The 27724-nt window shown below is 41.9% G+C and overlaps 1 protein-coding gene across 1 annotated transcript in view; it reads right to left on the bottom strand.

The window, feature by feature from the left end:
• Window positions 1–27724, bottom strand: part of FRY (FRY microtubule binding protein) — a 204394-nt gene that overhangs the window by 116546 nt on the left and 60124 nt on the right. The window contains exons 3-11 of the mRNA XM_063126983.1: window positions 15117–15170; window positions 11296–11435; window positions 8736–8826; window positions 7548–7627; window positions 6459–6539; window positions 4417–4585; window positions 3603–3695; window positions 3419–3517; window positions 1271–1372 (exon numbers count right to left, since the gene is read on the bottom strand). Of these exons, the coding sequence (XP_062983053.1) occupies window positions 1271–1372; window positions 3419–3517; window positions 3603–3695; window positions 4417–4585; window positions 6459–6539; window positions 7548–7627; window positions 8736–8826; window positions 11296–11435; window positions 15117–15170 (909 nt within the window). The remainder of the gene's footprint in view (window positions 1–1270; window positions 1373–3418; window positions 3518–3602; window positions 3696–4416; window positions 4586–6458; window positions 6540–7547; window positions 7628–8735; window positions 8827–11295; window positions 11436–15116; window positions 15171–27724) is intronic.

The raw sequence follows: 27724 nt of genomic DNA on the forward strand, positions 1-27724 counted from the left end.
TATAAAAAACCAACACTAACGTTCATGATGCTGTTGCTTTAAAACAAATCAGTTATGAGAATCTGTACCATGTATTTCACAATTTAACTAAATTACTCTCTTAAAAAAACCTGAATTTACCATTTTGCACAATGGAATATCTCATCAATATTTCTAAGCCTTAGTTACATTAACTGGAAGGGCTGAGGGGTGGGATTACTAAAGTAAGCAAGCCTCTTAGTTAATGAAGTGAGGGTTAGGCAGATTACAGCCAATAAACAGGAAAGAAATGGGATTCGAGTGAATGGAGATTGAGAATTACAAATTACAAAGTGTGTAAACAGGCCAGAAAGGGCTTCTGAGTATTCAGAGTAGACTTTTACAATTCCTCTGTGCATTTTTCAATGTGAGCAAAACTGTCCTATCCAGTGTCACAACAATGAAGACTCGTAGGAATTTTTAAACTTTAACTGAGGTTCTCAAGCGTGGAGCTGCTAGGCTGTTTGACAGTCTCCCTTTTTTATTTTGCTACTTTTGGGGCATGAATGACAATAGGCAGAGTTTTGATTAGCCAGCTTTCCCAGTCAACAGATGTAACCCACCAAACACTCTAGTGTGCTGCCTGCACAAAAATGGATGGACGCGCCACAACAGCAATAGATTGAACTAGACATGTTGACGCAAAATTTCAGCATAAACGAAAGAATGCAATTTAAACAATTTAATCTTTCAAGGAATAAGAACATAAGAAGGGCCCTGCTGGATCAGACCAAGGGTCCATCTAGTCCAGCATGCTGTTAAACACAGTGGCCAACCAGCTGCCCACAGGAAAGCCCACAGGCAGGCCATGAGTGCAACAGCACTTTCTCACCCATTGACATACTGCTTCTGATACTGGAGCTAACATGTAGTCATCAGGACTAGTAGCCGTTAATTCCTGTCTCCTCCAGGTATTTGTCTAACCCCTTTATAAAGCCACCCTAACTGGTGACCAGCACGACGTCTTGCGGTAGCGAATTCCGTAGCATGACTATGTGCTGTGTGAAGCAGTACTTCCTTTTATCAGCTCCTGCAGTTGGAAGTGCAATTCTTGGGAATGGGAGCTGACCTGCCTGACCCTTTCCTTCTCCCCAGGAAACACTTATCCCTTCACTTTTATTCTCAGTTATGTCCAATGTAAGAAAGGGGGAAAATGTCTGGATTTAGATATGGTAAATAACAGTCTCCGACAATGTCAACTGAATATGTCGCAGATTCACGTTACTAACAAAACAAAAAGAGAGATACTAACTTTGAGATTGGACAGGCAGTTGTTGAGGAAAATATGCCATCTGTTTAAAAAGAACTGCTTCTGACTGACACAAAGCAGGCACGTTACCAGAGGATACAAAGCCTAAATAGGAGAGAAAGATGACACAGAATTATGTGAATGGCAACAAAGGGGGGAACTAATTCAGTACCAGATTCAGAATAAATACCACAGACCCATCTCTCTTCTGTGCTATATTATATACCCCAGCCAACATAAACACATTGTCCAATACCATAATTTAAAAAGAACTCTTCTCGGAGGCTGTTATGAATTTTACGATTGCTCTGTATAAATGGAGAATTATGTTTCCATTAGAACAATAAAATTCCTCTGTCTAGCACTATCCAGAGCTCCTGAACTGTGAGCCAACACTATGCAGCAGCAAAACGTTGGTTGGTGAAATGTTCCAATAAGTGGCAAGCAACTGTGACATCCAACTTGTTGAATTTCAAGAATCAACTATCATGGATAGGTCAGGATTCCAGTACAACGGAGTAATGATGAAGAGGTATGAATGTGTTTTTAATCTGTCCATCAAAGTCAATGCCATTGGCCTTAATGGACAGGTATAAGGTGTGAGGAAACTAAGGACACAACCCTATCGATTGCACCCTCAATGATTGTAAGCCTGGGAGGCTTACGATCATCCTGTGAAGGACGAGAGGAGCAGCCGAGGTGATCTTTGTCTCCCTGTCCTCAATGTTTTGCTAGACGGGCTATTTTGCCTGTCTAGCTAAAGTGTTTAGGCGGGAGAGGGAAGGAGGGTGGCAGAAGCTCAGAATAGTTTGTATCCTGGCCTCTCCAGTTTCCTCCCCTCCCAACCCACTGAAATGGCCCTATTTCTCCCTCTCCGAGCCAATTTTCTGACTTGCCAGCACAGTTCTTTCCATGCCAGCCGCATGTGGGAGAGCGGGGATCAGATCTCTGACTTCAGAGGGGGACTCTGAACAATCCTACGCCCCCTGAGACACTATCTAGGGGCCAGCCATAGGATTGCTCCCTAAGTCCCATTATAATGATATTCTGACATTGTATCTTAGCAATCTTGGAAAAACTCATCCATTTTTTCATAAACTACCATTCACATTCATTGACCTTATAATCAATAGCTATCAATAGTCAGAGGTTGCCAGTGATTTCAGTGGGGAGTTATGAATGTGATTAAATCTCTTCCACTGAAATCAATTGGACTTAACAATGCTTACTTCTTGTTGGATTATTATTATTATTATTATTATTATTATTATTATTATTATTATTATTATTAGATTATGGAAGTATTACACCGTGCAAATGTTACAAAGTAAACCCTTAATTTACTCATATTTAATAGCTTCATTACTATATTTTTAGACACTACTTCGCTGAAAGAAGAGATAACCGACACATTAGCTAAAACCAAGTTAGCATGGGCGTAAGCCTTGCAGCCCAATAGTTACTGAACCATCAACACACATACCCCCCCTTTTTTTTACATGAGGTAAGGAAGAGAACTTTTTGTAAAGGTCCAAGGCTTCCAAATGGTTTAGCAGAGTCCACAGTGTGGAATTACTCTGATCTAGTTGGAGAGGCAAAACGCTTAAGGCATCCTATGTCAAACTGACTTATATCTTCAGCTCTACTACCACTTCCCAAAATAAATGTCTATGCCACTATTAATCTCACAAGAAGAAATGGAATTCTATTTAGCAGACAGAGAGGGGGGCATTACTGTTTAGGGAGGTTATCATATATTGGTCTATTTGTGAGAAAACATTGCATAACTCTTGGAAAATACTTTACTAATCTGTAAGTAACAAACATTCCTTCTCTTTTCACAGTCCTCATAATAACCATTACAATGGAGTGTAACAGATAATGAAAGTGAAACTATGGCATTTTTAAAATCAGAAACTAACAATATGACTAGATCTGACCCTAACATACAAAGCAGATAACGCATAAGCTGAAACAGATTTAGAGTTCCTTTTTTTAAAAAAATATATGAACTCTCACCTTCGAAGCAGAAAATTACAGTACATGGAGACAGACACATGGATAGTACTTGGAAACCATTTCAAGAACCTTTTGAGAGAAATTCGCCTAAAGATATTTCTGACAAATGATTTTAACTTCAGCATTACTAACCAGTGAGTGTTTCTTTCGTGATGAGAGTTCAAGCGTTGTATCATAGAGACTTTCAACAAAATTCCTCAGACAGGGGACATTCACTTCATTTTTAACAGCCTGGAAAGAGACTTCAAGTAAGCATAAAATTTTATCTCAAATTTCTAATCCAAGTTGAAAACTAGTGTAAACAAGAGCAACTTACAGCAGCTACTGGGACAAGAATTTCAACAAAGAGCCCCGCTAATGCATGTTTGATATCTTTGTCTTTAACTTCAAGGAAATAATGGGCACATTCCTGGAACAAAATGAAAGAGAAAAGAAAGCTGCATATGAGTAGAATAAGTATCTCTGCATTATTATTATTTTGCAAAACCTGCTGTTTGGTTAAATACTCAATAGACTATTTTTTCTTCATTTTCCTTAACAAATGAACAGTGAGATCCTATGTACGTTTATGCACAAACAGTTCCCACCCACTATGTTCAATGGGAGTTAAGAATCCTAGTTAAGAATGCACAGCATTTCAGCCTATGCCCAACAAAATAATTAAGAATAGTAACCTGCCAAATACACAAATATAAGAAATTGATGAGGAAACCTCTGTGTGGGGGCAGCCATGCAAAAGGAATTATCTCATTCATCCCAACTGTTAGAGTAGTACAACAATGGAACCAGTTACCTAGGGAGGTTGTGGGCTCTCCCACACTAGAGGCCTTCAAGAGGCAGCTGGACAGCCATCTGTCAGAGATACTTTAAGGTAAATTCCTACACTGAGCAGGGGATTGGACTCGATGGCCTTATAAGCCCCTTCCAGCTCTACTATTCTGTGATTCTATGATTCTATGATCCTCACATGGTAGTTATTTCCTACTTCCCACTTTTCTTTGCCACAGGTCCCTCTGAGAATAAAATGTACGTACTACTGAAATAAATTACTAGGATCCCACTGAAAGCAAAGCACCCAGATCATCCCATCTAAAAGACTACAGCCTACATCTGATATGGAACTACATTACCTGCATAAACTGGAGAGAAGCTTCAAAATCCTCCACTGGATACATCTTAATGCGAAAGAATTTCATTCCCATTATTAGACTAATAATGCTTTGAACTACATAAGGGCTCTGCTCTTTATGCCGTAGCTCTTTTAATTCTGCCATAAATTTTTTCTTCACAGCTGGAAATCTAAAAAAAGAGAGGGCTACAGTGAAGTTTCTTTCAAAGCGGTATTGTTATAGCAAGATTAGTTATGGGAAGGTCCAGCAGAAAAATTGAAATTTGCAATTTAAAAATGAAACAAAACACGTTTTTTTCCTCCTAGAAAGGGCCCCATTCAGAAGACAGCTTAAACCATGGCTTTAACCATGGTTGGTTAAGCCAGAAAGCCAAACTGTGTTCAGAAGACACCTTAAACCACTCATTGGTTGCTATTATCTTATCAACTACCACCTCCTTTAACTTTGTGTATAGTTTCTGGCTTAACCACCATGGTTAAAGCCATGGTTTAAGCTGTCTTCTAAACGGGTCCCATGTATGATAGGACTGAAATGATTTATGGCAAATGGAAGAGTGGAGCCACCAATACATGCATGGCAAGGAGAGTTCCTAATACCAGGTTCTGAAGCAAAAGAGAGACCATCTTATCTAGGGGATCCAGATCTCTCAGGGGCAATTTATTCACAATGTGACTCTAGTACAAGAACAGAAGCAATATTTTACTTAAGGCAGAACACAAAATCAAGGATTCATTCATTCATTTGAGAATTTATGCCCTGCTCTTCAGCCAGAAAGGCTCCCAAAGTCACTTACAGATCAATAAAAACAATTCAGACACTGCCCTCATGTGCAAAGAAATGATGTACTTCAAGGATTCTAAAATAATATTTGGTTTATGAAACGGTAGTAACTAATTACTTGAGAAAACAATTGCAGCAGATACAGAAATACTACTTCCACACAAAAAAGTCTCTCTTCAATTTCCCCATTTATCCACAAATATTTGAATATGGTTGATTTTGGGGGAAATGGGGGGGAAATCACATATGACATTAAAACTTAACTTTTAGGTTTGATGATAGTTTTTCTGCAAAAGCTACAACGAAAAGGCATTCAATGTAGCAAATGATCAGGGGCAAAATTTCTTAGAAGTGCCTTGTCCCTCTTCAAAAGTACCTGGATTTATTCAAGCCTGATACGTTTAGGGGGGAAATGGTAGATGAGAGAGCTACAGAGTTTCCTTTTGCAGGTTGCCAAATGCCCAGGGAAGGAAACATTGTTTTCCTAAACACTTTAGGCCTTAATAAATTCAGGCACCTCTAAAAAAAGTTTATCCCCTGGTCATTTGATAGATGCTCTTCACCCTTGCCAAATTACCCAACTACAAAATGTCTTCTCATTCTGTTAGGCCAGGAGTGAGCAACCTGCAGCTCTTGGCCTAATTTCATGCAGGTGGGCGACCCCAGAGACAAGAAAGAAGGGGGAAATTGTGAAAACCTCTAAAATGGATGGAGCAATGGAAGCAGGGGGAACCTTCTATCTATTCCTTCTTGAGAAGCCTGCTGGTGAGGAGACAGGGAGAAAACAGGGTGGCAGGGACAGAGAAAGAGGAGGAGGAAAAGGAGGAGGTTGCAGAGAGAGAAAAGGGCATGAACACATCGCTTTTGCCTCTGGCTCCACCCACCTTTGGAGCCAGTCCCACTCAGCACTCACATGCATTGCCCTGAGAGAAAGCATCTCTTGACAGAAAAGTGTCTCTCCCTACATCCCCATTTTAGGATTTCTGTAGATGGCATTAATGGAATAAAGAGAATGAAGCTTTCATAAGCCCCTGTTGAATTTACTTAGAATTGCTTGACTACATACAGAAGCTACCTTCTGTATTTCCATAGGTTTCCATGCCAAGACACAGTTTGATAAACAGAATGCTCATGAGTGGAATGATTTATTCCTTTATTTTCCCTAGTAAGGGGAAAACTCACACACTGCTAACTGAAGATCCAGGCTCCTGAATGAAAAATATTTCAGACCCATTACATGGCTTATTGTAAAATACACTTACTTTGCTTGTGCTAGCACCCCTATTACTTCAGCATACAGATCTGCGACAATGTGCATATTTCCAGTGTTAGGACCAAGGTACCTACCAAGGGAATATATAGGTCAGGAAGGCTTAGGTACACTTGACCAAAGATCATTAAGTCCTCTTAGCATTCAAGAATATACGCGACACAGTTAGTGTACAGGCTACATTTTTCACCATATCCACACAAAAAAGGTCCAAAGCTTTACGATATTACAAATCTCTTATCTACATGGGACTTCTAGGAATCGTAATTCTAGGGATACTAGAATAGTACCTTTAATATATTTAACACCTGCACCAAATTATAATTGCCAGGGTTGTCTGGGGGAAGCCATGACAGCTAAACTGGTATAAAACTGATTTAAGTGTGTTGCGTAAATGTATCTAAAAAGAAGTCTTCTCCCCCCAAATTTATAGACATGCACATAGCAGAAGCATTACTATGAACTTCTATTTCAAGGGAAGTCCATGTTCCTACCGGATCCTAATTTTAGCTTCTCTAACAGTAAAAAGAAAGACTGTGTTTGAACGACACAAAAACCAACGGTGGGTTAAATAGCCAACGGTGGGCTATTATGTCATCTGTTGGGATTTTTCACACCACAGTTGGTTATTTGGCCAAAATAATTGGTTATCATCTCATGTGTCAGGCACCGTTGACTATTTTGTCACACACAATTAGTTATTCTCAGAGACTACAGAGTCCCCTGGCAAGAGTGACCAAAGCAGTAGTTGACAATCTAGTTTAGCTAGCAGAACTCACAATGGCTGATGGGATACCAGCGGGTGGACTGAGTGTTGGAGAAAGGGCAGGGAATGTGTCATTCAACACACTGTTGACTAATAGTTAACTTGATGCTGGCCTTAATCCACACCACAGTCGCTTATAGTCAGGTTGTGTGGGGAGTACCCCCTCGATAATCAACAGTGGAGTTGACTATTAACCCAACATTGACTATTGTGTTGTCCGAATGCAGCCAGAGACTATAGCATGTTAAAGGTTAAACTGATGTTTATGCCAACAGGGCCTAAATTTTCAAGATTGTGTACAAGAGAAAAGCTTACCCTTCTTTGTATTTAAAGTGCTTGAAAGCCAAATTAATAACATCATGTACCAAACCATCTATTACAGGATGAAGTTGAATCTGAAAAATAAACAAATGAGCTAGCAAAATGCCTGCCTGCATATCGTTACTAATCTTTAAGCTTCCATTTGGCAAGCATAGATCCTTTCATAGATCTCTCTCTTCCCTCCCTCCCCCACTCAAAGGATGACAGTTTCTAAAGAAATTGCTCCCTCACTCCTCTAGTCTGTCACATATGTGGATTGTCCCAATTTCAGATTTATCTTCCAAAGATGTGTTTGCACCGCAGGAAACTAAGCACACAACCTATATGTTACAGAATACAACTCTCATTAATTTGCTTTAGTCTCCAGTTTGGGAATTATGTTTTGCTAAAATTACAAGGCTTTCATCCTAGAAAATGTGCTTAGAATTGATGTATAACACTTTGCTCAAGTTACTAAAACAAGAAGTCTAGGAAGGTGCTTTTTCAAATGATTAGACATTATCCTTCTGAAAATGTAGAAGAGAAATTGTGCCTGATCTGGCAGAGAAAAGATGGGGAAGTTGGCATTATACCACAAAAACCACCTGCCAGTTAAGTGTGAAAGAACAATGTTACACATATTTCCAGTCTGGGGCCAAAGCACATCCTGGACAGCTGGTTCACTTTCACTCTCTGGTGGATACATCAGAGGTCTTTCCTTCATTTAACTACCTACCAATTGATCAACAGAGATATCTATGAGCAGTATCCAATGCAATAATACAGTTAACATAAATTACATTGTTCTAGCGCAACACCAACAGTGCTTGCTGGGACCATGGGTTTTCTGTGACATTTCATAGTGGCTATTTTTCACTAGAGACTGTAAATGCTAGCACAACTTAATTTACATTATCAGTAATGTCATACTGGATATTGCCCTATATTATGCATGTACACCCACCCCTTGGAATGTCGTTAAAGCATCAGCCCCTTCCCCCTCCTAGATCTTTAGGCTCATTTCCTATTTTACAGATTAGCAAACTACTCAAGCTTAGCATTCTCCAATCTCTGTGGAAGCCCAGATCCACTTCTGCACCATTATTTATTTAGAGGACTTATATTTACATCCCCTTTCTGGCTACAAGTGCCCCAACCTGTTCAGGAATTAGAGTAATATTTAAATATTTTTAAATCACATACCTGTTTCAAAACCTCTATTAATACTAAAGAAAAAATAAAATCAATAGCAAGATCTCTTCTTTCCATTAAATAGTCTCGTTGTTGTTCATCACTGTAAAATCAGACAAAAATGATTAAAAGTAACTTGTCTTACATAGCTGGCTAGCTAAAATCTAAACCAAAAGTTTTTAATCTCAGGCTTTGGAAGACAAAGCATAAATATATTCAAAAAGCAACAGCATATTGAACATTTGGGGTAAGTAGACCCAGAACAAATGTGACATAATCTTTAATTTCACATGATAAATACCTTTCATTTTCTCTTTTTTTGTTTAATTCCCTAGTTTAAGAAGCCCACATTGGGCTGGCTCGATCTCCCTCAAAATTACTTTGAGCCATCAGTATAGAAAATCTCTGTATATTTATGGTTGGATGCACTCCACCCCCTCCTTTATTTTTATTCTTGAATAAAAACCGAAAGCACTAATTCTTTAGCACAGGGGTGCAGATCCTCTTTCAGACCAAGAACTAAATGGCATGTTAGAGAAGCTCTTAAGGGCTGCATTCCAGTGATGGGAGGGGCAAGACGGGCAGGCCTAAAAATATAACACACACCAGCATATTTTATCTTAAAGCTCTTACTTCTGGCTAGTATGCTTTAGGAAAGGTATTTCAACCTTTGAGACTGTGGCAAAGATGCATAAAAAACAAGAAACCACAGAATGATTGATTGCTGGGGGAAAGAGTACAACCATGGAACCCATTACCTAGGGAAGTAGTGGGCTCTCCCACACTAGAGGCCTTCAAGAGGCAGCTGGACAGCCATCTGTCAGGGATGCTTTAAGGTGGAATCCTGCAGGGGGTTGGATTCGATGGGTTTATAGGCCCCCTCCAACTCTACTATTCTATGATTCTATGAGAGAGGGTGGGGCAAGGGAAAGGGGATGTGGTAATCTGGGGGACTCCAGTGGGGCCAGGTTGAAACCCTGGGCCTGAGGTTTTCCACCACTTCTTTAATATCAGATGACAAAAGAGGAACAGAAAAGCATAAGGTAATAAAACACTGGGCCAGCATCTCTGGACACATGTACATAACACCTACATTTCACATGATAACCTCAAGAAACACCAATGTAACACCAGGACACGCAGCAAAGACATGTGACATGCAGTGCCAGACCAATACATTTTGCTACTTAAAGCAGAGGCCAAATGGTACACGAGACACCACTTAAAAAAAAGTATTAAGAACATAAGAATGTTTGAAGACCCATGCCAGCTCAGACCAAGGGTCCATCTAGTCCACCATTCTGTTCACATCGTGGCCAACCAGCTGTCAACCAGGGACGCACAAGCAGGACATGGTGCAATAGCAACCTCCCACTCATGTTCCCCAACAAGTGGTGTATAGAGGCCTACTGCCTCTGATACTAGAGGTAGCATAGCCATCAGGGCTAGTAGCCATTGATAGCCTTCTCCTCCAGGAATGTATCCAACTCCCTTTTAAAGCCATCACATACTATGGTAGTGAATTCCATTGTTTAACTGCACTGTGTGAAGAAGTACTTCCTTTTATTTGCCCTAAACCTCCCACCAATCAGCTTTATGGGATGACACCAGGTTCTAGTATTATGGGAGAGGGAGAAAAAATGTCTCCTTATCCACATTCCTCACATGTTGTACACCTGTATCATGTCTCCCCTTACCCTCCTTTTTTCTAAGCTAAACAATCCCAGCTGTCGTAACCTTCCCTCATAGGGAAGATGCTTCATTTTAGTTGATGCTTGATCATTTTAGTTGCCTCTTTCTGCAGCCATTCAGAAACCAATACGTCTACCCCTACCCCTCATACTGCTGCATTAAGTGGATAACTTTACATTAAGGGCTTCTTTAAATTAGGGGGAAATTGCATGGCCTTGCCAGGACTTTGCTTCCTTCTTCTCTTATGCAACTGTAATGGGCTGCATTACACGAGCAAAGAGGGGTGACTACATGGTCTATATTGGAAAACTGTCCTTCCTCTTGGTGTTCATAGCCCTGAATATGATTTGCCCTTAATCTAAAGAAGCGACCTACTTAATGAGAGCAGGGTAGATGAATTGGTTTCTGAATGGCTGCAGTACTTTTCTAAAGTGTTCTCCCTCATACACCATTTGGCCTCTGCTTTCAGCAACCAAATGCATTAGTCTGGCACTGGATGTCACAAGTCTTTGAGCATAGCCCTGAATGGGACAGCTTCCTCTGATGGCTCCTTTGTCGGGCAACTACTTCTGCACACAGTAAGAAATCCAGAGATATTTCAGCGGAAATGGGATATTGAGGTGTTGGTTTTTTTAAGAACTAAAGTACTGTGGGAAGGCACCAGAGTCATGCAGGAGTTTAATGGCATTGTCAAAAGGACCCGTGGTCCTCTGTGTGTGGCCAGTCATGAGCGTGCCTTATTTCGCTCATGCATAGAAGTTCATAAAGTGTTGACACGTAAAGTGTAAAGCTGCTCTAACTTCCTTTGCTGCAGCAGAAGGTCTTCTATAGGCACGTACAAGATCTGATTGCCAGTATTAAAATGTTTTCAGGAATGTACCTTTTGGATTTTGTGCTTGTTCTTGGTCTGTACTCATGAGATTCATCTTCTATGCCATTTTGTCTTTTATACCAGTCAAACAAAGTGCGCAGGATGGAGGGTAGACAATACTCTGATAGGGAGCTCATTGAGCTTATTACCTATAGGAAAAAGGCACAAAAATAAATATTTGTGTGGGTAATGTTAGCTAAAAAAACACCTTTAGACAATAGTTCAATTTGCTCTTAATTCTTACACTTGGTTGTCTTCTTGCCTGCTCATTTCTTTAGTGTAGCAAAGAACTGACAGAGTGAGAAAGGATCACACACTGTCTTCTAGCACAGCATGTGCCTATAATCACCATCAACTTTATTAATGTAGCACTATCAATGTTTATAAAGCATACAAGGCATTTTACTAACATATAAAAGGGCAGGTCCCTATCTCGAGGAGTCTATCAAAGGACGGAATAGACATTTCTATAATAAATTTTAAAAAATTGATACTGGGAAGACAAAAAAGGAAGGAGAAAGAAATGTTGAAAGAAATGGAGAGGGATATATAAGGGTAAAATAGGCATTTGTTTCCTTAAAAACATTAGTTACACTTAGGAATGGGAACTGAGGTGTTCCTCCAAAGGTTTCATCGAAAAGGTGGGCTTTGTCTTCACCGGGGGGGGGTCAACTTGTGGCCCTCCAGATGTTCTAACTTACAACTCCCATCAGCCCTAGTCAGCATAATCAAAGGCAAGGGATCATGGGAGTTGTAGGTCAAAACATCCACAAGTTGCCAACTCCTGGTTTACAAAAAGGAGGGAAATAATATGGATATTTTATGTTCTCTTTGTTCATTGTTTTCCACTTTCTCCTGCGGGCAAAATTAGACACAGCCTAGATGGGACACAGTGATACTATTTCGTGGCATTTCTCTTTTCTTCAAAGCAGCCATGTTCCCATCCCAACTGGTGTGTGGTGTCTGTCTGTCTGCGTGTGAACAATTTCCCCATGCCAATATCCACAATCAAAATAACCTCCCAAGTTTTAAGTCAAGTCACGTTGAGAAATATATGGATATGATTTTCTTTGGAAAGAAAACACGGGGAGTCCAATGATGGGTTTCCTTCCTCTTGACTAAAATGACCTGCAAGCAATATGTATTTTTTAGGGCTGACCATTAAAATAAAGCCTTTTCTAGTTGATTAAACAACTGAATGCCAAATGAGTAATTTCAAATAAACACAAATAAGTGTGTCCTTCAGTCTCAGACCCCACCATCACCTAAAGCGTTAAACTCAATTAAAGTTTGTGGCCTGGTGTGTTTTTCCCCCTGTCACAAATATATTTGGGCTTTCTTTCTATTCCCTGTGTGGTTGCATGTCCTGTTTCTTTGGCAATGAGGCTTTCTTGGGCAGTCATCTTGATAGTTTTCTAGGTATGATCAAGAGCTTCTTTGTGTGTGACCAGTAAGAGTTGTTCTCTCAAAAGCAAAACATGATGCTGCATCATGAATTACTTTTCAAAGTACAATCACACTTTCAAAAGTGGCATTTGAAGCAGGGCAGCGGGCTGCTGTTTGAAAAACACAAATCTAAAAGCTCCCCGACCCCAGTCATGCGCATTGGATTCTGGGCACCAATTCTGACAATGGGACTGTATCCCCCTTACAATCTCTTCCTCCATGTGCCACGTTTTCTCTGACCTGCTGCTTTTGCCAACTTGCAGATGGACAGCATAAGTTGCTTGGAATATGCTTTGCATAAGTTTCTTCTTGTGAACCTCTATGCTACCTGAACACGATATAGGATGGCAGCTGCACGTACATTTTGAAGTGATGGTGACACCATGGACCTGTGGGGATTTTACCCCCAACAGCATGGTAAGTATTTTCCTAACTTTGCCACTATGGATGTAGAGCTTGTGGTATTCTACTAATAAAATAATGTTATTGATTTACTTATTCTTGACTTTCTGCAGTACTCTTCATTAGAGCAGTTGCATGCTGCTCAGGCTGTTGCTAAGTATGGCATGTGTAACTCACTGGTAAGAGGCCAGCACATGCCGCTCCACCTACTGACTCCCAAATTACTGAACCGTGTGCCAAAAGTAATGCAAACTAAATACACACATGCTATGTCCTCTGGTATATTTACACAGGGTGTCTTTAGCTTTTTTAATCTTTCTGTCGTTGGGTCTTACAAGGCAGGAAGGAAGGGTGGAATTTGCAGAGACTGGCTCTCAGAATACAGGAAGGGAGGAAAGTCTAGTCAGCAAGCTGGTTACTCAACTCCTCCATTTATTGGAATCAAAGCCAGTGGTGAGATGAATTCTAGCTCTGTGTTACTGCTGAAGGGGAGTGTGCAGATGTACAAATGTGTCCTTGTTGCACAAAATGATCATGTTCTTCCATCCTAAATGAACTGAACAGCGTACAGCCTGAAGATACCAGGTCTATACAAGTACTGAGCTGTTTAAACAGTCTGCTCATAGGACATTTAAAGCAGTCTATATAAATGCATTATTTATACTTATTTTGGCAGAAATTGTAAAGATAAATCAACTGAAGCATGCCTGTAGCCTTTCCTTCTTTGTGTGTGTGTGTGTGTGTGTGTGTGTATGTGTGTGTGTATTCACACACACACATACACAAATGTGGGTTACTAAATTGTCAAAATACATATTAAATTATAATTTAAATTATAATTACAGCAATATAATAAGTAAGTCCATCTGCAGGCCTAATGGGCCAAACTAGACATGACAACAGCAGCCATGATTGTTTACTCACACATTTGCACGTTTCATTTCAAGGGGGATGAGAGTTGGATCTAATGGTACACAAAATGGGGTGCAAGGAGCTCCATGTGTTCCAGCTCTGGGGAAGGTTGGTTTTTTTTAAACGTTACATTTCTGTACATCTTAAAAGTAAATTTGAACCTTAAATTCCAAAAACATTCCTAACACAATGTAAAAAATACTTCATTTTTTCCTAAAAAAAGTGTTGCCTATGCAGTTTGAACCCTCCTATCCAGGATGCTACCTTTTTAATTTTATTTTATTAGATACAGTTTTCTGTGCCGCCAAACACATTTTAGGTTTAGTACTGGATCTATTTTCCTTTGAGGCTTGACACGATTTTACACTGAAACCTACGTTCATACATTGCTTTAATGATAGCTAGATGTCTAAATGCCATTGTACCTTTGAGGTAAATGGAAGTGCGCTAAAAATAAATCAAACCATGAAATGAAAAACAGAAAAAACAGAAAAGTCAAGGGAATTTAATAAATGCCAGTTTGACTCAAGCACTAAAGTGCTGTCTACGCATCTGAAACAATCCCCCTACAAATGTAAAGAAGTGTTGTGATTTTTCAGAGATGTACAGTGACTCTCAGAGCTGCCATCCTGTTACAGTGGAACGACATTTCTGTTAGAACAAATTAAGGGCTGAAATGAAAGGAGAATTCTATTCAGTTTTGAAAAGGGCATTAAACTTATACATTTAAAGTGAAAATATCCAGTTTACACTATCATTTGGCTTTTGATAAAGAGTTTAAAATATCAACATGTGAATCAGCACCAAATGATGCAGATAAGAGTCCTTGGCAGACAAAGAAGATATTTTAGGTGCTTCAGTACAAGTTCAGGATGAGTAGGATCCTGTGGTGAATATGTACAGTGTTGGAGACTGATGCAGATGGAGCAAGATGAGCAACTTCGGGAATAGAATTAAACACTGGGGCTAAAGTCAGCGCAGGGGCTGAGCCCAAACTGGATAGCTTGCTTACTATCTCCAGTAAATAAAAACTACAAAAAAGAATGCCATGTGTCTCAGATGTAACTTACTTGATCAAACTGGGGATCTTCTCCACGTTGCAGAGATTTGCTCAGCGGCTTTTCCTACAAGAACATGTAATATATACATTATTTAATGTTGTAAGACGTTCTTCCGTTTTAGTTATATAATCATTTTTAATTCAGACAACAGAAAAGCCTATACTTCTTATATTTTATTTTTTAGGGGGGGACCCTAATATGTTTGTATAGTAGTGTGAGAATTCCCTTAAACTTTTTCAGGAAATTCCCTTACTTTTTAAAATTCTTTATACTATAATATTTTTGACAAGAAAAAGGCATTTATGACAACAAAAAGCTGCTATCTATTGCTCAACAGAACTAACTTTTTTTTAAACAAAACATTCCTTTTACTTTTTACAATAGAAAATATGCAACGTAATTATTTACATTTTGGGCTTAAATGATATAATTTCTCATTAAGAGAAACTGGGTCAGAACAGGACATATTATTCATAGCTTCCTCACTGAGTGTAATATACGCTCCATATTCTGATGAAGAAAAATGCAGGTTGCTTACCTGTAACTGTAGTTCTTCGAGTGGTCATCTATGCATTCACACATATGGGCTTTGCGCCTGCGCAGAGACCAGACCGGAACCTACTATAGCTGAGTGGAACGTTTTTGGCGGGAACCCCTCCCCCCACGCTACCGCGCATGTCCATGGGGTTCCCGCCCTTACCTCAGTTTACAGGAGTCCGACATTGTGCCCCCATAAACATGAGTGTAAATAAAATAAAGTACATTCCACAATATAACAGTGTCATTTATAAGTCTCACACCACCAAGAGGGGATGGTGGGTGGGTTGTGTGAATGCATAGATGACCACTCGAAGAACTACAGTTACAGGTAAGCAACCTGCATTTCTTCTTCGTGGTCTCTATGCATCACACATATGGGCGAGTAGCAAGCTGACATACCTTTGGAGGTGGGTTGGTGCATCATCTGAAGATCTCCGAGAGCACTGTCCTCCCAAACGAGCAGTCCTGCCTCGCACGGGTGTCCAAACTGTAGTGCTTGACAAACGTGGATGGAGTGGACCACGTTGCGGCTCTACAGACTTCTGCTAGTGGAACACCTCTGGTGAAGGCCACCGATGTTGAAACGGCTCTGGTGGAATGAGCTGTCACAGGTTTCATTAACTCTATTTTAGAAATAGAGTAGGCCAATTCAATTGTCTCCACTATCCAGCGTGACAAGCGCTGGCAAGAGACAGGGAGTCCCTTAGAAGGCTCCCCATAACAAATAAACAATTGCTTTGTTTTTCTAAAAGTGTCTGTCCTGTCTTTGTAAAAAGCAAGAGCCCTTCTTACATCGAGAGTATGTAGGGAAGACTCAAGAGGTGTAGTTGGATTAGGAAAGAAAGCAGGCAAAGTAATATGCTGGGACAGATGAAAAGATGACACTACCTTAGGTAAGAAGGCTGGGTCTGTGCGTAGCACAACCTTGTCCTTATGAAAAATAGTGTACGGGACATCTATCCTAAGAGCTTTAAGCTCACTTGCACGTCTTGCCGATGTGATGGCTACTAAAAAGACAGTCTTTAAAGTAAGCAGCCTAAGGTCTGTCGAAGCCATGGGCTCGAAGGGCTTGCGTGTCAATGCTTGCAGCACAACTGACAGGCTCCATGGCGGCACGATAGTCTTCACAGTCGGTATCGTGTTCTTCAGACCTTTCAGAAATTTCTTGGTTGTTGGATGGGTAAAAAGTGTAAAACCATCCACACCCCGATGAAAAGATGTAATCGCAGCAAGGTGAACCCTGATGGATGCGAGCTTAAGTCCCTGCTGGAAAAGCGTCAATAAATAATTGAGGATAAGGGCTAAGTGGCAAGATTCTGGTATTTGATTACCATCTTTTGATGCAAAGTTCTGAAATCTTTGCCACTTTGCTGCATAAGATTTCCTTGTGGAAGGCTTTAGTGCTGCCAAAATAATGTGGTCCACAGTCAAAACTCTGGTTCCAGAGGAGGAGTAGTTGTTATCCTCCATGCAGTCATCTTGAGGGTCGACAGATCTGAGTGTCGAACTCTGCCCTGGTGTCGAGACAGAAGCTTCGGTATCGACGGGAGCCTGATGTAATCCCCTCTCGATAACCGAAGGGCGTGAGAGAACCACGTCTGTCGAGGCCACCACGGTGTGATCAGGATGCAATTGGAGGTGTCCATCTGGATCTTGGCTAACACCTTCGTCAATAGCGGGAAGGGTGGAAAGATGTAAAGGAGATTTCCTTTCCAAGTCCTGGTGAAAGCATCTCCTAAAGAGTGCTTTCCCTTTCCTGCTCTGCTGCAGAACCTGGAACAAGCTGCGTTTTCTTCGGTAGCGAAGACATCGACAGCAGGGCGGCCCCAGCAACGAAAGAGATCGTCTCGGACCTCGACGTCGAGCTCCCACTCGTGGTCGACACGGAAGGACCTGCTGAGGGAGTCCGCAATGATGTTTTCCTTTCCTGCTACATGGATGGCAGTCAGGTAAGTCTTTCTCTTGATGCACCAGTTCCAGATTCTGAGTGCAGAACGGTTCAGAGGGTGCGATCGTGTTCCACCCTGCCTGTTGATGTAAGCCACAACGGTGGTGTTGTCTGTTGCGATCAGGACATTTCGGCCCTCGATCATTTGTGAAAAAGTCTTCACGGCATTCTCCACAGCTAAGAGCTCCAGATGGTTGATGTGTTGTTCTCTTTGATATAGAGGCCAGCGACCCTGAGCGGTAAGGGAGTTGCAATGAGCTCCCCATCCTTCTAAGGATGCATCTGTTGTGATCGTTACCGAGGGCGCCTTCTGTTGGAATGGTACCCCATCGAGGAGCGTCGACATCGAGAACCACCATTGCAGGGATGCCCTCACTTGCTTCGGTATCGAGAGGTAAGTTCGTCGAGCATTGTGTCGAAGATCGAAAGTCCTCAAAAACCAGGCCTGTAATATCCTCATCCTGAGTCTTGCAAACCTGATGACTGCAGTTGTAGCTGCCATCAAACCTAGTAGTCTCTGAATTGTCCATGCCGAAACCTTTCGGCGGCTCTCGGTATCGATGGCTAACTGCTGAAGGGTACTCGCCCTGGCCAAGGGTAAGTACGCTCTCCCGTCTCGAGATGAGAGGGTTACCCCTATGAAGTCCAACCTCTGCTGTGGGGTCAATATGGATTTTTCTTCGTTGATCCACAGCCCCAACGAGTCCAACAGGTTGAGGGTAGTTAGAATATCTGTCCGGAGCGTGTCGCTGTTGTCCGCTACCAGAAGCCAGTCGTCGAGGTATGGATAAACAAATATCCCTTTCTGTCTCAGGTGGGCACACACCACCGCCATGACTTTCGTGAAGACCCTCGGTGCCGTGACCAATCCGAACGGAAGAACGGTGAATTGGTACTGGGCTGTACCGATGGAAAAACGAAGGTAAGGTTGATGCGACTTCCTGATAGAGATATGGAAGTACGCATCCTTCAGATCCACCACTGCGAACCAAACCTTTTTGTGTAGGAGCTGCAAAATCGAAGCAATCGTTATCATACGAAACTTTCTCGGGGTGATGAATTTGTTCAATTGCCTTAAGTCCATGATCGGTCGAAGACCTCCATCTTTCTTCGGGACCGTGAAGTATCGGGAGAAAAACCCCTGGTTGAGTTCCTCTGCGGGTACGGGAGAGATAGCTCCCTTCGACAGCAAGGTCTGTACCTCGAGCAGCAGAGGAGGGGATGGCGCCGTTACTTTCACGCCCGAAAAAGGAGGAAGGACATCGAGCTCGATGGCATACCCCGAGTTGATGATAGTGAGCACCCAGGAGTCTGTTGTTATTAACTCCCATTGATGGTAATGGGGTGCTAGGCGGTTCGCAAAGGGAGGTGGATCTGGATCCGAAAAGTCAAACCCGCTGCTTCTTGCTGAAGTCGGGCTGCCTTTTTTCTTGTTGGTACCTGCCTTGGTAAGGCCTCTTCCTCTGAAGCTGATGTTGTTGCTGTCGAGGTTGGAGCTGGTATTGGGGTCGATGCTGTTGTTGCATCGGAGGCCTTGTCCATCTTTTTGAACGGTACTGAGTCTGAGGAGGAGCAGTAAACCCCATCTTTTTGGCTGTTGTTCTTGCCTTATAGATGGAGTCTAGTGTTTCATCGGTTTTTGAATGAAATAGACCTTCACCATCGAATGGCATGTTTTCAATCCTAGCTTTGGTTTCGTGCGTAAGATTGGCTGATCTGAGCCAAGCATGCCTCCTTAAAGAAATGGCCCCCATCATCGATTTTGAATGGCAGTCCACCTGGTGTCGAGCGGTGGACAATTGTTGCCTTGCTATGGCCGATGCTTCGTTTTGAAAAACCCTTGCAAGCTCTTTTTTGTCCTCTGGGAGGTGTTCACACAAAGATCCCATCTTCTCCCAGAGAAAAAGCTGGTACCTCGCCATCGTTGCCTCGTATGCAGACGCCTTGATTCCTAGGGCGGAGGATGAGTAAACCCTTCTTCCAGTTTGGTCTAACTTTCTCCCCTCTCTATCTACGGGCGCAGAATGGGTTTTCTGTGACTGGCCCTGTGCAGACTCCACCACTATTGAATTTGGTTTAGGGTGTTGAGCCAAAAATTGTGTATCATCCTCTTTTACACGGTATAATGATTCTAATCTTTTTGAAGTTGTTTGAGCCACTGCTGGAGTTTTCCAAGACAACTGAGCTGCTTGTTTTAGGGCGTGAGGTATTGGGATGGCTAGACGTTGATTTGTTGTTGTTTGAAACACGTCATAAATTGGGTCGATGACCGATTCATCTGCCTGCTGAATGTCGAGGCCTAATGCATTGGCCATTCTGAGCATATGGTCTGAGAAACGGACCATATCATCCGACGGCGAAGAAGGGTCAGCATCATCGACTGCATCGTCCGGAGAAGGTGCGGTTGGAACCAAAGAGTGTGCCGACTCCGAGTCGGATGGATAGTTCTCTTCTGGCGAAGACAGCGTCACCACCTGCAAATCCAGCCGTTCTTCCTGCGTAGATAATGCAGCCGGCGCAGCGACCGGTATCGCATGTTGTTCACGATGTCGAGGGGTCGATACCGTCGGAACTTGATGCATGGAAGGAGGAGGCAAAGGTAACTGGCATACCCTCGATGTTGGTGGAGGATGTGCATAATAGCCCTCAGGCTGGTAATGCTGCTGGTCACCTTGAAAAAATTGTTGCGGTCGGTAACGATCCCACTCGTAATAGCCGTACCTGGATTGGGGATCAGAGTACTGCGATACTCTATCCCAATCGCGTCTTGGAGTCTGCCTTGGCGAGGGCTGCACAGGGATTAAACCCTGGAGCTCCTGGGGTCTTACAGATTGTCGAGCGGAAGCTATCGACACCGAATCTCGGATCTCGCCTTCTGATAAACTTGGAGGGCGTGTCGGTACCGTGGCCATCGGCACCGACAGAGGCCTCGACACCGAAGGAGACCTCGGTATCGAAGTGGTCGGCGCGGCGGGAGGGGTGGAATGGCTCCTGGCCGATTCCCGCGGCCGAGGTGACGCTAAAGCGGCCCTCTCCGCATCCCTCTTTCTCTTTTTCTTCTTCTTCTTCTCCAGTTCGGGAGAAGGCATCGGCGTTCTGGCTTTCTTAGAAACCTTCTTAGCCATTGAAGTTGATAAAGACCGACCAGGCGTGAGGGGTATCTCAGCCCTATTTGCTCTGGCCTGCACTTCAGTGCTATGGTCTGGCGGTTTGTCTGGAACAGTCTTGGTAACTGCCGTTTTGTGGGCAACGGACTTATGAACCGCCTTTTTCTCCATTGTAGGGGCCTCCGTGGCCTTGAGAGCCTTTTCCCACAGTATCGAACGGAGTCGGTCCGCTCGATTTTTCCTTGTTTGTTTGGTAAATGACATACAGTGGTGGCAGGCCTCAACAACGTGTCCTTCGCCCAAACACAAAACACAAAGGGAGTGTCCGTCAGTCGGCGGAAGTTTGGCCCCACACTTAACGCACTTTCTAAACGGGGCTTTAAGTGCCATAAAGGCCTCACGCGACCGAAGTCGCTGAGGAGAACTATCTACAATAACTTTTTTTTTTTTTTTTTTTTTTAGATACAAGGAAATTTGTAAGAAAAAAGAGTTTAGAAAGAGATTAGAAAAGATTGAAGAACGAAGAAGATAGTAACAAGAAGAAGCTATACGAAAACGCTAGAGGTTCGGTAAACAGGTCTGTGCACAATGGCGGACGACGAAGAACTGAGGTAAGGGCGGGAACCCCATGGACATGCGCGGTAGCGTGGGGGGAGGGGTTCCCGCCAAAAACGTTCCACTCAGCTATAGTAGGTTCCGGTCTGGTCTCTGCGCAGGCGCAAAGCCCATATGTGTGATGCATAGAGACCACGAAGAAGAACCAACATCTGATGTGTTTTAGAGTATCATCAGATGAGCGTTTTATCACATGCTCGTTACTGGCCACTCATGTCTTTTTGTGGGTGCTTTTGATGACGACACCCATCTTCTACTCCTTCTGCTCTATTTTCCATGACAAAATAAGACACAGTAAATAAGGTGTTTTTTTAGGCAAAACTTGCCGCCATTTCCTGCTGTGTGCAAGAAAAGCAGCGTGATAAAAACAACCAGTGAATGGTCTACATGGTCAATGCTGCTTCCTCTTTCTTTCCCCATGTGAAGAAAGAGGAAGCTGTTCATCCCTATTGTGGGACTGAAAAGCAACAGTAGGGAAACTCGATCCCCCCTCCCCTGCATGACAATCTTAGTGTGTGCTTCAGATCATCACTTAAGCTGGATTGCACAGTTCAGTTCTATAAGAATGAGAGTATAAATTAACAGAAATGTGATCTGGAAAGAAGAGGCTGGGAATCTGTAAAATGAACACAGGACATCCTGAATGTCTAGCATAGGAAGAAACCAGCATTCACTGAGGAACATCCACTGGAAACATCTTCCTGCAAAAGCACAATTATTCAAAGGGGCTTGCAATTGAAATATTCCCCAAATGGCATCTGCCTTCATCTACTGGATACTTACTCACCGATTTTAGCAATAAGAAACTAATATTTTTAAGTCACATACTAGTACAATCCATTATGGCATCATTTTAATGTGGAGGTACAATGGAGCTTGGGCATGTTAATTTTTATGAATGTACACATATAAGCTTTATAAACGAAATTTGCAATATCTCTGTTCTTAGGAACAGCTCTAGGCAACCCACAAAAAAAACCTGATCTCCTCACAGCCACTGGCATCTAACACTAAACCACGGGTGCACAACCTTTCAGGACATGAGGGCCACATCCAGTGTCTGCTGGGGATTCAGGGGCCACACATTTGTATGCACACACACCGCCACTAGTAGGGTATGTAGTTTGTCAACTGCCGCTAGCAGGGTAGGGAACCTTTTTCTACTCATAAGTAAGCAGAACTGAATCACTCAGAAGCACTTTTAAGTAGCATCCCAAATACTAAGCATCTGCATCTTTACTCAGAAATAAAAAGAACAAGACTCAGAAGTAAGCAGGACTGAATCACTCAACAGATTCTTCCTCCCCCCTTCTCTAAATGGAAAAGTTCTTATGTCCAATCATTGTAAACTAGGGTGTCATTTGTACAGTATATATGGAGAACCTGGTGAAATTCCCTCTTCATCACAACAGTGAAAGCTGCAGGAGCTATACTAGTGACCAGATTTAAAAGAGGTAAGGGCACCTGCAGCTTTCACTGTTGTGATGAAGAGGAAATTTCACCAGGTTCTTCATATATACAAATGACACCTGCTGAAATTCCCTTTTCAATACAACTGTTAAAGATACAGGAGCCCTGTCCTCCTTTTCATATGGTCACCCTATTTTAAACACTGAATCCTGGCTTGCTAGCTCATATGCGGAAAGCCAGGGGCATGTTGCTCACACATATCCTGGCTATTAAGCTAGGAATTTTGCTTAGCATCCTGAGTCAATGAGAAACCACCATGAGTCAAAAACGAGAGGTGGAAAAAGGAAAGTAAAATATCTTTGGACAGCAAGTGCAAGTTTTAATGCAACTTTGCTTTAAAGGAGGGTTTGAACCTACCACAACAGATAACGAGTTTCTGCGTGGCAAAGACCAGCAAATTTACTACTGCTTGCTACATAAACAATAGAAGAATCTCAAAATAAATGCTAGTGGCAGGACAGCGATGAGACCAAGATTCACACACACAATATAAACTATGTTTTAGCATTACATGCAAACCAGACAATGGGTCTAATTTCTTCTTGCTGGAACTATGGAGGTATCCAAATTTGAAGTGCAATGTGGTGAGGGGCAGTGTTCACTAAGGTGTATGTTCCTCTGATTTATGGAAACTCAGGTGAGAGAAATCACTTTATGCCTTTATTCACTTCTGTGTTTATTTGCTTGAATCTTGGATTTGTTTGGTGTGTAAACGGATCCAAATACTTGCTTGTTATTTCAGGATATACGTTAAATGAACAAGGGTTTAGTTCATCTTAAAATATCTAATTGCTCTCACTGTAAGAACAATTATGATGTATTTTGCAGGCAATTGCTTTATGACCATAATCCTATTGAGCAACTCTTTTTTAAAAAAATACCCTATGTGAGAGTATTGGAGATAACCTTGAAAATATAGGAAAGAAACACAAATGTTCACAGAAACAATTACTACTACTTTTAATCCTTAACAGCACGGTCCTATGTATGTCAACTCAGAAGTAGGTACCACTTAGTTCAATGGGACTTACATTTAGGAAATTGAGTGCAGGAAGGCAACTTAAATTATGTTCACAGACTTTACAAAATTCCTATTGGATTAGTTTATCTCACATCACCCTTCTCTGTGTCTTGATGTCCCAGCGCTGTTACAAAACTTTTTTCCCTTTGAAGCTCCTGTTATCTGGGGCAGGTTTCCTGTTTTAGATCACCTCTGTGACTCTATATAACTTTCCAAACGTATTCTAAATATACCATGTTCTCCCTTACCCGTTAGTTTCATTCCTCTCACCTTATATGGCTGTTAATTATTTAACTCTTGATCACTCCTTAGCTCTGTTAAGAACATAAGAAGATCCATGCTGGATCAGACCAAGGGTTCATCTAGTCCATCATTCTGTTCACACAGTGGCCAACCAGCTGTTTTATTTGACTTTATTTGACTTTTCACAACAAAACCATATATCTATTTAATTATTTCTGCCAGCCCCTATGATAATTTCAAATTGTTCACAACTGTTAATGGTGAAGCCAGTGTGCCCAAATAATGGATGGTCTAGTAAAGTTTGACCAGAACCTTTTGCAGGACTAGGTCCAGATAAGCCACTGACATCAGCCAAGGAAACGACACAGTACCTAGCAACACAGGCCACCAGAATCATAGGCTAGGGAATAATCCAAATGTGTATAACCAAATGAGAGTAAGAATTAATTAGCAGAATCAAGACAGGGTAAAATGTTGAAAATTAACAGATTGGCATAAAAGAGAAGTGGCCAAATCCAAAAGTGTATAAAGAGCCAAGTAAAAACATAGAGGAGATACAAGGGCCTGTTCTCAAGACTCTCTTAACATGTGGCAGCCACAATTCTCAAATCAATCCATACTGTAGCTGCCACATACTGAGGCATGCTGATGCTGTGCAATGTGGATCAGCTTTTTGCATACCACGTCAACGTTATTTTTTTAGCACTTTGGGGGCATATATAAAGCTAAGCTGTGCATGAAGCTGCCTCAGCATATGACTGAAAACCACAGCTGCCACATGCTGGGAGTGTCATGAGAAAAGGGGAAAAGCAGGTAAATAAGATTTGACTCTAGGGGCAGAACCAAGCCAGAGCTGATCTAAAACAAGTGATGCAGGCAGGCGGCAGGCAAGTCAGTACAGGTGAATATATGAGTTCTAACCTCCTAACAGCTTTTTGCAGAATTTAGAACTAATCAGAGCAGGGCACAACTGGAAACAATTACTCAATTTGAAACAGAGCCAAGGTGCAGGTGGGCAGAACTAAAGATAGCTTGCAGGTTTTGAAGATGCCTGAAAATGCAGAGTGACTGCAAATGTAGACATCAAGGGGAGGGATTCTGGCTGTCCATGACATTTCGGGTCTCTGATGTGAAGTCTTGAAGCGTTTGCCGACTTTCTCCAAGCTGAGCATCAGCTGCAGGGAAACTGAGGTGGTAGCACAGCAGGGAATTTTTTTAAAAGAATGGAATGCAAATGTCAGAAGCCTGAAAATGAATTACAGCTGTTGTACACTGCCCTTGTAGGTTTTCTCACCTTCCTCATCTGACTTCTTCTACTAAATCATCCCTATCAGTTTATTCCCAATTTACATTTCAATCACATTCCAATGGTAAGCAAAAAACCCCAAAAAACCCCAATCCAAATTCCTAAAGATTGCATAATTTTCTTTGAGAAAACATTTTACTTATGTGAAACTACATAAAAAAAATTATGCATTCACAATAATTTTTGTTGAGGATTTTATAGTTGTCAGCTCAGGCAATAAATCCAATAAACTTATCTATAATGTGGGTTGTTCATCTTGGTTTTTGATACCGCAGGGGATGTAAAGTGAGAAGAAGGCATTCAAAGAAGAGAGCAAAGATCAAGGATTCCTTATACCACATCTTTTTACGTCTACAGCTCTTTTGGTGTTTGGTCTATCAAACTGGCACACGTACAGATAGATACTTCTTCAAGAGTATTAAAATTCAACATTGCCATTGTCCAAGGAAGGTCACTTAGCATAAGTCTGTGAATTTTTGTGTGCAATGCTGTGCAAAACACACACAGCATAAATGTTTTTTTTCTGATTCAGATAAAGGGTTATCACTCATTAGCCAAGTGGCAGCCTGTCCATAATGATAAAAACAAAAGGATGCCATCCATCACTAGTTCCTTAAACAGGCATCCCTGTGCCAGTTAATTGTCATGGCAAAAAAGGCCTCCTTGGAATGTCAAAGTCTCCTTCTTTCCACCTCCCTGCTCCCACCAACCCCCTCACTCTTCCACTCAGAGGAAGGAAGCAAAAGATTTATTCCAACTAGGCCAGAGAGAAAAGAGCAGCCTGCCTGCTTGCCTGCACATGTTTTCCAGCTTGGTGTGACAAGTGGGATGATGCTAGTTACCTGGAACTTAACACAGGCCTTGTTAGGCAAAAGAAAACTGGCTGCAAATGAGCTGGGAGGTGGGCTGATGGACAGCCATTCTGGTTACACAGGAAAGAAGAGGTGCAAATCACACGCTGCGAGTCATGTTGGGGATCCTGAGGAAATTGTGATTTTAATGGGGGAAACCAGTTAAGTTCCCAGTTTTCAGGAGAAAGCCCGTGGCTCAGCTCACAAATGCAAACTCAGCCAGGGTCTCCAGGGAAATCGAAAAGCAAAAAACGGCCAGATTTCCCTGCTAGGGCCATTCCTGGCTTCAACTGTCTGAACAGATGAAAATGCATCTTAAAATAACTTTCTTACATCCAGTCTGGAAATTGTTATTTTTATATAGTTCTAAAGAGAGCCCTGTGATGCATGACTGGGTACTTGAATGCATAAAAGACACTGTACATTTACAAATGGCAAATGGAATTTTAAGACCCTAAGCCTCCAGGCAGGGTCTCATCAGTTGTGCAAAACCAAGTAACACTAGGTACTATAAAACGATACAATGATGAAACGGATATTAAGCTGTGGGTTTAGAAAGCAACATTGCAATCCTGAAAATATTTGGAGTGGTTATATGTTGAATTGTTTGTTGCAGTCACAACCAAAGTATCTAACTGGCAGGCTAAGCGGGAAATGAAAGATTGAATGAGAATGAAAAGTTTTGCACTTTCTCACTTCTGTTGGTTGTTCAGCAGATCATTAGGAAAGTAATATTAGTTTCTCTGTGTATGGATAATAATTCTTAATGGAGTAATACATCTGAACATTTGTTTTCTTCACAGTTAGCAGTACCAGCATTAACAGGTTTTAAAACTGCCCTTTAAAAGTATCGACATCACTGGATATGTATAAAGGGAAGGAAAAGGAAAGGAACCTCTCATGCAAAGCACTTGAGTCATTGCTGACTCCTAGAGGGACGTCTGCTTTCACTGATGTTTTCTTGGCAGGCCTTATAGCGGGGTGGTTTGCCATTGCCTTCCCCAGCCGTTATTACCTTTCCCCCAGCTAAGTGGGTACTCATTTTACCGACCTCGGGAGGATGGAAGGCTGAGTCGACCTGAGCCGGCTGCCTGAAACCAGCTTCCACTGGGATCGAACTCAGGCCGTGGGGAGAGTTTCAGCTGCAGAAACTGCTGCTTTACCGCTCTGCGCCACACGAGGCTCATAAAGGGAAACTCATATCTATTTTCAGGGTAATGTTGTACTTGAAATCAAATATTTTGAGCATGATCCAGCCAAAGTCAAGCACTTTTCAGTCTCAAGAGTTTCAATGGGAGACTTTTAAGCAGTTGTTCAATTCTTCTACTGAAATCCAGTGAATACGTGGAAGTGCTCATTTGAACTGGATTTTGCCCTCTACTTGTGACTGGCTCTGCAACATGGTTCTGATAGACAGCTCCATTAAAAACAAAACAAAAACACTACAGATATAGTGTTTCTAAATTCTTAACTATAGCCTAATCTACACCAAGCAGGATATTGCACTATGAAAGTG

This window comes from Elgaria multicarinata, chromosome 5 (genome assembly GCF_023053635.1).
Source record: "Elgaria multicarinata webbii isolate HBS135686 ecotype San Diego chromosome 5, rElgMul1.1.pri, whole genome shotgun sequence".
In the NCBI taxonomy this organism is placed as follows: domain Eukaryota; kingdom Metazoa; phylum Chordata; class Lepidosauria; order Squamata; family Anguidae; genus Elgaria; species Elgaria multicarinata.